The 9,910-nt window shown below is 55.6% G+C and overlaps 1 protein-coding gene across 1 annotated transcript in view; it reads right to left on the bottom strand.

Moving 5' to 3' along the window:
• Positions 1-5,625: 5,625 nt before the first annotated feature.
• B4GALNT4 (beta-1,4-N-acetyl-galactosaminyltransferase 4) overlaps positions 5,626-9,910 on the bottom strand; it is a 12,777-nt gene continuing 8,492 nt past the window's right edge. The window contains exons 16-22 of the mRNA XM_025046271.1: positions 9,210-9,910; positions 7,392-7,681; positions 7,098-7,251; positions 6,918-6,990; positions 6,654-6,807; positions 6,251-6,377; positions 5,626-5,936 (exon numbers count right to left, since the gene is read on the bottom strand). The exon at positions 9,210-9,910 is cut by the window's right edge and continues 58 nt beyond it. Coding sequence (XP_024902039.1) covers positions 5,813-5,936; positions 6,251-6,377; positions 6,654-6,807; positions 6,918-6,990; positions 7,098-7,251; positions 7,392-7,681; positions 9,210-9,910 — 1,623 coding nt within the window. The 3' untranslated portion in view covers positions 5,626-5,812. The remainder of the gene's footprint in view (positions 5,937-6,250; positions 6,378-6,653; positions 6,808-6,917; positions 6,991-7,097; positions 7,252-7,391; positions 7,682-9,209) is intronic.

The following is a 9,910-nucleotide window of genomic DNA, read 5'->3' as shown; positions in this document are numbered from 1 at the left end:
CGCCCTCCCCCCGGGGCCAGTGCCGCCGCTGTCACCGCGCCACCCCGCCCACACGGTCTATTAACCTCTGAAGCCTGGCGACTTCATGTGCTCGTGTTTTGGCTAACTGTCATCGGGGTTTCAAACGATGTATTCTGGCCTGTATTTATTTCGGAAAAGTTTTCTTCTGCTATGTCAGGCGTTTTTCCTTTCACTTCCTGTCTCCTAGCTCGCCCGTGCGCCACTGTCGCGTCTTCTCGCGAATCACTCTCCGTGCCGTCCTTTTCCGCTTGGTCTGGGGCGCTTTTCTCAAACCTGCCTCCCGTCCCTGACTGGGTTTCCAACAAGGGCTATTATTCGTGAAATTCCTGGAGGGGCTTTTATTTCGGTAAAGGTCTTATTTTGCTCTTCTGTCCCCCACCCCCAAGGGTTGGCAGATAATTTCCATTTCCTTTGTTTTTTATCGTTGATCTTTAAGAAGACTTTACCTTTTGGGAGCAGTTTTAGGCGCACGGCAAATTTAAGAGGAAGGTGCAGAGATTGCCCTGTCGCCCCGCCCTCCCCGCCGCATGCACAGCCTCCCGCACTACCGACACCCCCCACAAGACGGCGCCTCTGTTACAATGATGAGCTGCACCGACCGGTCATCGGCACCCGGAGTCCAGCCTGCATCGGGGCTCAGTCTTCGTGTTGCACGTTCTGGGGGGTTTGGGCAAAGGTACCCCCACTCTAGTGTCACGCAGAGCAGTTTCACTGTGCTAAGAATCCTCTGCGCTCCACCTGTTCGCCTCTCCCTCCCCTGACCTGCTGACCTTTTACTGTCCCCATAGTTCTGCCTTTTCTAGAATGTCGCATACTTGGAACCATAGAGTCTGTAGTCTTTTCAGATCGGCTTATCTCACTTAATCATATGCACTTCTGGTTCCTACGTGTGTCTTCATGGCTGATAGCTCTGAATAATATTCATTGTCTGGAGGGACAATAGACAATTCCAGCAAGTTATTTTGTAGATATCAACAAGCTGATTTTAAAGACCACATAAAGGTAGAAGACCCAGCACAGCCCACACCCAAGTTCAAGATTTGACTATAAAGCTGTGAGAACCCACACAGCTTTATATGTCCATCACCTGCTGAAAGACATCTAGGCGACTTCCCAGTTTGGGCAATTATGAGTAAAGCTGCTCTAAATATCCGTCTGCAGGTTTTCGTGTGGACTTAAGTTTTCAGCTCCTTTGGGAAAATACCAAGGAGCACAGTTGCTGGCTCACATAATGCAGTATGTTTAGTTTTGCAAAAACTTACCAAACCGTCTTCCATGCTGCCCGTACTGTTTATAGTTTCATGTCTTCCATTTAGGACTGCGGTCCATTTTTGAGTTGATAGCTTTTTTTTTCTCTTTGCATGTGGACGTCCAGTTGTTTTGGCACCATTTGCAGAAAAGACCATCTTTGCTCCATTGTGTCGCCTTTGCCCCTTTGTCAAAGAACAGTTGACCGTAGGCATGGGTCTATTTCTGGGCTCTGTATTCTGTGCCGTGGACCTATGCGTGTGTTCATTCAGCGACGCCACACCGTGTGGGTTCTCACAGCTTTACAGTCAATCTTGAACTTGGGTGTGGGCTGTGCTGGGTCTTCTACCTCCATGTGGTCTTTAAAATCAACTTGTTGATATCTACAAAATAACTTGCTGGAATTTCGATTGGGATTGCATTGAATCCATAGATAAAGTTGGGAAGAACTGAATCTTAACAATATTGAGTGAGTCTTCCTATTCATGAACGTGGATACCCTTTCAGTTATTTTATTCATCAGAGTTTTGTGGTTTTCCTCATATGGATCTTGTTCAGATTTTGTTAGATTTATACCAAAGCATTTTGTTTTCTTACGGTTCTGATGTAAATGGTATTGTGTTTTAAATGTTCGATTCCAGTTTTTCATTGCTGGCATATAGGAAAGCAGTGGACTTTTGTATGTTAACTTTGTATCCTGCAACCTTGTTACAGTTAATTAGTTCCAGGAGGTTGTTTCTTTTTCTTTCTTTCTTTCTTTCCTTTTTTTTTTTTTTGGCCATTTCTTTTGGATTTTTATATAGATGATCATGTCATCTGCAAATAAAAATAGTTTTGTTTCTTCCTTCTCTCTCTGCATACCCTTTATTTCCTTTTCTTGTCTTGTTGCATTAGCCAGTACTTCCATTATGATGCGGAAAAGGAGTGATGAGAGGGGTTTATCACTGATTTTTAAAAATTTCCTCTAACGTCACTTCTGACCTCTCCCCTCCCTCATCTGCATCCTTGGTAGCCCTCACCGCAACCTTCAGGGCTTCGCTGGGGTGTCACCATTTTAGACGTGCAATCGCAGTGCCACTCAAGCTCACCATCTTTCTTCCTGGCTTTATTTTGCTCTACAGCAGTTTCTCCCAGCTGATACGTGAGACATTTTCTTTCTTGTGTTTATTGCCTGCTCCTCCTCGCTCTTCACTAGAACGTAAGTTTTATGAGGGCAGAGATTTTTTGCCTGTTTTGTTTACTGCTTTGTCCTCAGTGCCTGGCACATAGTGGGTACTCAATAAAGTTGTTAAAATGGATGAATAAATTATGGTTTATGTATAATCCTGATTACACAGAATTTTGTCTGAAATTTTCTTCTGGTTCCTCGGGGAATTATTTTTCTGATGTGTTTGCTTTATCTGCCTGTGGCTTACATCTTTCTTTTCTTCTTCAACTTTTAAAAAAGTTAACTTTCCAATTACAGTTGACATTCAACATTATATCAGTTTCAGGTGTACAGCATAGTGGTTAGGCATTGATATAATTTACCAAGCAATACCCCCGATTAGTCTCCTACCACCTGGCCCTGTACACAGTTATCACGATATTATTGTCTATATTTCCTATGCTGTACTTTATGCTCCCATGACTAATTTATAACTGCCAATTTGTACTTCTTAACCCCTTTACCTTTTTCGCCAAGCCCCCAAACTTCCTCCCATCTGGCAACCATCGGCTCGTTCTCTATCAGTTTGTATGTATCAGTTTGTTTCTGTTTTGTTCGTTTATTTTTTTTAGGTTCTACGTGTGAGATCATATAGTATTTGTCTTTGTCTGACTTATCTCTCTTAGCTTAATACCTTCTAGGTCCATCCATGTTGTCGCAAATGGTAAGATATCATTTATTTTTATGGCCAAGTAATATTTCATCGTGTACATGTACCACCTCTTCTTTATCCAGTCATCTGCTGATGGGCACTTCGGTTGCTTCCATATCTTGGCTGTTGTAAATAATGCTGCAGTGACCACAGGGGTGCATTTGTCTTTTCGAATATGTGTTTTGGATTTCCTCGAATAAGTACCCAGAAATGGAATCGCTGGGTCAAAAGGTAGTTCTATTTTTAATTTTTTGAGGAACCTCCATACCGTTTTCCATAGTGGCTGCACCAGTTTACATTCCCACCAAGTGTGCATGAGGGTCCCTTTCCTCCACATCCTCTCCAATGCTTGTGTTTGTTGATTTTTTGATAATGGTTATTCCGATAGGTGTGAAGTGGTATCTCATCATGGTTTAAATTTGCATTTCTCTGATGATTGGTGATGTTGGACATCTTTTCCTATGTCTATTGGCCATCTGCATTTCCTCACGGAGATATGTCTATTCATGTCCTCTGCCCGTTGTTACATCAGGTTTTATTCATTTTTTTGGTGTTGATCTGGTGTATGAGTTCTTTATATACTTTTGCTATTGACCCCTGATTGGATGTATCACTGGCGGTTGTCTTCTGCCATTCAGTAGGTTGTCTTTTTGTTTTGCTGATGGTTTCCTTCACTGTGCAAAAGTTTTTAGTTCGATGTAGTGCCATTTATTTCTCTGTTTTCCTTGCTGGAGGACAATATTGCTAAGAGTGATGTTGAAGAGTTTGCTGCCTATGTTTTCTCCTGGGATTTTATGGCTTCAGGTCTTACATTTAAGTCTTTAATCCATTTGGAGTTTATTCTTGTAAACTAGTTTATTCTAGGGTTTTGGTTTTTTTTTTTTTTTTCCACACGTCTGTCCAGTTTTCCCACCATTTATTGAAGTCTCCTTCCCCTCCCCGACCCTCCTCCTTCTTTCGTAGAGTGTGTTCCTAAAGCCAGAGCTTGTTCTTTTCTTGTTACGCAACATCAGCAAGTGGGGACAATCCCGTCCGAATGGGTTACTTAGGGAAGAGTGGGCAGTTTGAGCTGGGGGCATCTGGGGGCTTCTAAGTAGGCATGTGGCCCGTTAGCGTATCCTCTGCCCTGTGGGCACTGCCCACTGTGGAGCAGCAGCACTTGTGGCGAAGCCCACATGTCACAGGTGACTTAGTGCTTATGGACACCCGGCTGCTCTAGTCTGCATCCCAGAGCTAAATGCCTCTTTCCTGTCCTTTCCAGCAGGGCTGTCTCTAGGATCTTCTTGAGGCCAGATCCAAGTGTCCATCTGGTCTCTCTCATCAAAACCTCCCTTGCTGCTGTGTTCATGGCTCATGAACCTGAGTGAGGTCTGACCTAAGGATATAATTTGGGTAAATCGCAAGAGGATAGTTTGGGCTGCTGGGCAGAGGTGCGGCCTCCTTTTGAGCAAATGCCCAGGACAGAAGCTCCAAGGACGCTCAGGTCCGGAGCCCGTAGCGCGTGTGCTGAAGTAAAGGGTGTTGACTGAGAGGGCCGAAGCAATTGCAGGCGCCCTTCTGGGAGGGGGGCGGGAGGGCTGGGATCAGAGGACGGGAGGACGGAAGTGGCGGCGAGAGAGACCCAGGGGAGAGGGACACGGAAACGGTGTGATGACTGAGGAAGAGCCATGAGCCAAGAAGTCCAGGCGGCCCCTGGAAAGGAGGCCGAGTCCATCCTGAGGAAGCAGTGAGCCCTGTAGGAACCTTAACTTCAGGACTCCTGTCTCCTGAACTGTAAGCTCACGAATCCTTCTACGTTTGTGGGAACTCATTACAGCAGCCACAGGGAACTCAGACAGGCAGGCGCCCAGCACCAGGCAGAGCACCGTCCTCTGTGCCGTGAGCCCCAGGGAGGGGCTGTCCTCAAGGGCGTCGCTGGGCCGTTGGATCCGTACTCCCGACCCGAACTTCCAGCTGCAGGAGCAGAAGTCAAATGAGCCCCCCATTCTGCCTTAAACTAGTTTGAGTTTTCCGTGTCTGCCAACTCAGACCTAATTGCTACACCTTCCCAAACCTGGTCACAGGACACTCGCCACCCAGGGTGCCCCTTCCCCTCAGAGGAGGAGGGGCTAGGGCTGACATGCAAGTTCTTTTTTCAGATGACGGGGACTGAGGTCACGGCGGCATGTTCTTTGCTGGCAGGTGGGAAGGTCTCATGGTGGGCGTTACTGGTGGCCACTCTACTCCAGGCACAGGGCGGCAAGGAGGGCCGAAGCCCCTCCCCCTGCAGGGCCCCACGCAGAAGCTCAAAGGGGAGGGGGCGAGGGTCTTGGAGGTGGGGGCGGGGGTCAGCGTGGCCGCTGCAACTGCAAGTCAGAAGGGCAGCAGGAGCAGGGACAGTGCCCTGGGCCGCCCGTGGGCGGAGGGCTCTCTGCCGATCCCCGAGGCCCATCCCTGCCCTCCCAAGAGAGCCAGGCAGAGGACGAGTCAGAACTAAAAAAAAATATTTCATTTCATTTTGAATAAAAAACGGAAGAGACAGAACTCTTGGAAATCCTGGAAACAACGTCATCGCTACGGCAAAATTTCACAGAAATCATCGCACAGAGTGTGGGGGCCCATCCTGGGCCTGTCGCCCTGCGGTGAGCCCTGCCAGGTGCCCGGCACCAGGCTCAGGCCCGGTGGGGCTGGCGGGGTGTCCGGCGTCACGGCCCCGGCGCACGGGCGCCCTTCCTGCTGCGCGCGCCCCACATGCCGCGCCGGGAGTGGTAGTGGTGGTAGAAGTTGCGCAGGCGCAGCCGCTCCACCTCCAGCCCCGCCTGCAGGACCCTGGGTGGGCGGGACGGCAGGGCGCCCTGAGCCCGCGGGACCTCTGACAGGGTCATTGGCCCGGGGCGGGGGCGAGGGTGGTGGCCAGGACTGCAGTCCGCGCGCTAGGGGTGTCGGGGCCTCCACGGGACCGGACCGCAGGGGGAGGGGCGTGGCCGGGCCACCACTGGGCCCACGGGACTGGGAGCAGAGCCAGTCTGAGCACTGTCCCTGTTTGACAGGCCCTGGGGTGGGAGGTGGTTTGGGGGTGAGGCCTATAGGTCCTGGGAGTGGAGGACACGGAAGCCCCCATCTCCGAGCCGCGAGGCGGTCACCTGTCCAGGAGCTCCCAGTCCTCGCCGCCCCACTGGTCCCGGAACTCCTGGGTGTTCATGCCCCCGACGCGGTCGAAGTCCGACTTGTACATCCCGAAGAGGCCGAAGCCGTTCACCTCCCAGTATCCTGGCGGCAGGGGGCCCTTCAGACACCGGGCCGCGAAGTTCCCCGCCCTCGGGAGGGGTTCCCACCGCCAGGGAGGCTCTCGGGGGTCGTCTTTCTGTGGTGGCCATAACTGGGGGCCCTGCACGTGACTGCCGTGCTGGAGGACGTTCCTCGCGGCCGGGCATGGCCCCAGGGATAGCTGGGTGCTCTGGGGGGTCCTGGGCATTACCTTGGGGGTTGGGAGAGGTCCCCAGGGGCCTAGGCTTTACCCTGGCATTGCGGGGGCGGGGGCATTACCGTGGGGATCCCCCGGCGAGCTTCCGCAGGCCAGGCGCATGACCACGGGTGCGAAGGCCAGCCGGCCCTCCACGCAGTGCTTGCGGATGCCGTCGAGGATGCTGGGCGGGAAGTGGATGTGCAGGTCGCACAGGAAAACGATGCTGCTGGCGTCCTGGGGGTGGCGGGGGGGGGGGGTCTGAGAGCGCCCTCTCCTCTGAAAGGTGGGTCCCTACCGCGGCGCCCCCTTCTGGCTTCGCTTGCTGCCCCATCCCGCCTGGGTACCTCCACCGCGTCCACGCCAGCTTGCAACCCCGCCGAGCGCTCAAAGTTTCCGGTTCTCCTCAGGTATTGGTATCTGGGGGGAGGGGACAGGTACCGACCCCTGGGGGCAGGAAAACCCACCTCCTGGGGAAGGAAAACAGGCTGGATCCCCCAGCAGGGGCTGGGGTACGGCACCCTTACCGAGGCAGCCGCGACACTCGCAGGGCCTGCTCCACGTCCATGTCCTCGCTCTCAAAGTCCACCAGGATGACGCTGAAGTGCGAGTCCCCAGTGCGGGCGTGCAGTGTGGCCATGTCCGCCAGGAACTGTGCCACCCAGCGCGCCTGGTTCTTCACTGGAGGAGGATGGGACCACTGAGCGCATCCCAACCCCGCCTTGCAGTCCCCTGTCCAGGGCCATGGTGTTCCCCACCCTTCCCAGGAGGCCTGGAGAGCCCTCACCCAGGCCGGGTGCCACCGTGGCACTCCCGCGCACCTGGCACGATGAAGTGTACCATCACATCCTGGCGCCAGGCCAGGTGCAGCGGCCGGCAGAGCTCCGGGCGGCCGTCAGGGTGCGCGGAGGCGGCGGGAGCGGGCTCGGGACTTTCTCCGTCCCCGTCCACGTCCCCGACGTGGGCTCCCGGCAGCCGCAGGAAGACGTACTCGGACAGGCGCAGGCGGCGGCGCCCGCGCTCCTGCAGCTCCAGCTCCAGGAGAAAGCGGCTCCCGCGCGCCGAGTCCCGGCGCTTCTCCACGTTCACGATGCGCAGGAGCGCAAAGCGCCTGCGAGGCCGGGCTGCGTCAGCCTGAGGGCTGCGCGCCTGCACCCCACCCCTTCCCCCATCGCCCCTCACGCCCCTCACTGCCCTCAGGCCCACCTTTGGCCCGTCGCGCACCCAGGCCTCTGTCTCCTGCCCTGGGTCTGCTTTCCACCACCGTCTGACACACTCAGGGCCCTCCTCTGGCACCCACTACACACACACACATGGTGAGGTCCCAGTGTCTTTGGGATTCTAGGACCTTAGGCAGTCTCTCACCTGTGGCCCTCAGTATCCCCACACACCACATGAGCAGACTTCCTTTTCCAGTGGCCCCTCGCTGCCCCTGCTGAGACCTGACTCTCCCGGGCCACCCATCCACTCCGCCCTCGGCAGAGGCCTCTCCTCAGCCCAGGAAAGCAGGGCTCGGCCCTTGACTAAGGTTGGTCTCCCTTCTGTAGCACCGACTCCCTTTGCAGCCAGCACTACTCACTCTGGGAGCCCACGTGACCTCCCGGGAGTCCAGACTCCTCCCTTCAACCCCACCATCTCCATCATGCTCCCCAAAAGTCAGGGACTTTCTGCCCCAAATGCTCTGGGTCTGTCTACACTCTCGCTCCTTGGGGCCACCCACATCCTTGCACTACTTGGGAAGGTGGGGCCGCAGTCATGACCACCCCACTGAACAGACGCCCTCATGCCCATGGGACAAGGAGCTGCTCTCGAGAAGCTCGGAGCCAAGGGTAGGCTTATCCTGTCACCTAGAATCAAATCCCCCCAACTCCCCAGAGTCCAGACCTTCCCATCACGGCCATGGTCATGTTGAGCCCATCAGTCATGGTCCCCATGGGCTCTCCTCCCACTGAGTCCCCTCCGAAGCAGTGACATGCCTGTCTTCAACCCAAACAGGTCAAAGCCCTGTCCTGCTCAAAACCTTGTATCACAGGCTTGGAAAACGGATTCTGAGTGTGGCTTGCAGGGCCCTCCACTGTCCCTTCTCCACCTTCTGCCCACCAGTCCCGCTGGCCTCTTGTCCTTGCCTTTGCCTGTCGCTGCTGTCCGTGTGGGCTCTGCTCCTCCTTCGAGGCCTGGCAAAACTTTGAGCACTTCCCAGAAATCCCTTGAGGCCAAATTGGGGCGCCTACTCTCTGCCCCCTACCTGCTTGGGGTGGAGCCAGGACTGGATTCTTGGGGCCTGGGGGAGCCCACGGGAACACTGGGGCAGGGGCCCTGCACCCCCACACTCAAGTGGGGACCCCTCTTGAAAGACACGGCAGAACTGTGCCAGGAGAGGCCTGGTGGCTCCATATTGACCTTCGGGTGTGTCTACCTGGAGGAGAGGCCTGAGTGGCTCGGAGGCATCGTTCGGTCCAGGTCCCAGGTAACAGGGTGGCGTTGGGAGGTGTAGGACAGGGGCGCCAGCACTGGTGGGTGTGTGTGTGTGGGGGGGGAGGCTCCTGACACCAGCCAAGGGCCCCAGGCAATGAGGGGGCCCAGAGAACACAGAAGACGCTTCCCTGAGAGGCGGGGTCCCCCTTGCGCATGCCCCGTACCCGCCGTGGCGCGCGTTCAGCCGCTCCATGTACTGAGCCACCACGTCCACGGCCTCGGCCTCGGGCAGCTGCAGGTTCCCGGACACGTTGCAGCGCAGGTCGTTCCAGTCCGAGCGCAGCTGCTCGAAGTCCACCGCGCCCACGCTGAACGTGCGCTGCCAGTCGATGGCGTCCTCACGCCAGCGGCCAAGCGCGGGGCCGGCGGCCTCCTCGCTGTCCTCAGATGCGGCCTCGTCACCCGGAGCCTCGTCATCGTCTGCTTCCTCCTCCTCCTCCTCCTCCCCCCCCTCCCTGGGCAGCTGGTGCCTGGACACCTGGGACAAGCTCAGGAAGGAGGTCACAGGCTGCATTTCAGAGGACAAGTTCAAGTCCACCGTGGGTACTGCTAGTCCCAGCGGCTGTGCTTGGCCCTCCCGGCTCCCCTGGGTGGCCGGCACCCGGTCCGGGGGCCTTAGCTCTGTGGCCTGGGAACTGCTGGTCCTGCGGTCTTGAGGCCGGGGCGGGTGTGGGGGCGCCCGCAGCTGCACCCTGGGCAGGGGTCCGGGGCGCAGGAAGACGCCGGGGAAGGGCAGCCAGGGTGGGGCCCGGCGGGGTGCCCGGAGGCCCGGCTGCACCCGTGTCACATACACCTTTGGGGGTGGAGGTGCGGCTGCGGCACGGGGGGATGGGGCCCGGCCCAGGAAGAGGGGCAGGGGGCGCTT

The sequence above is a fragment of the Pteropus alecto genome, unplaced genomic scaffold (genome assembly GCF_000325575.1).
Source record: "Pteropus alecto unplaced genomic scaffold, ASM32557v1 scaffold43, whole genome shotgun sequence".
Classification (NCBI taxonomy): Eukaryota; Metazoa; Chordata; class Mammalia; order Chiroptera; family Pteropodidae; genus Pteropus; species Pteropus alecto.
Note: the sequence above shows the minus strand (reverse complement) of the source record. Positions and strands in the feature narration are given on the sequence as shown.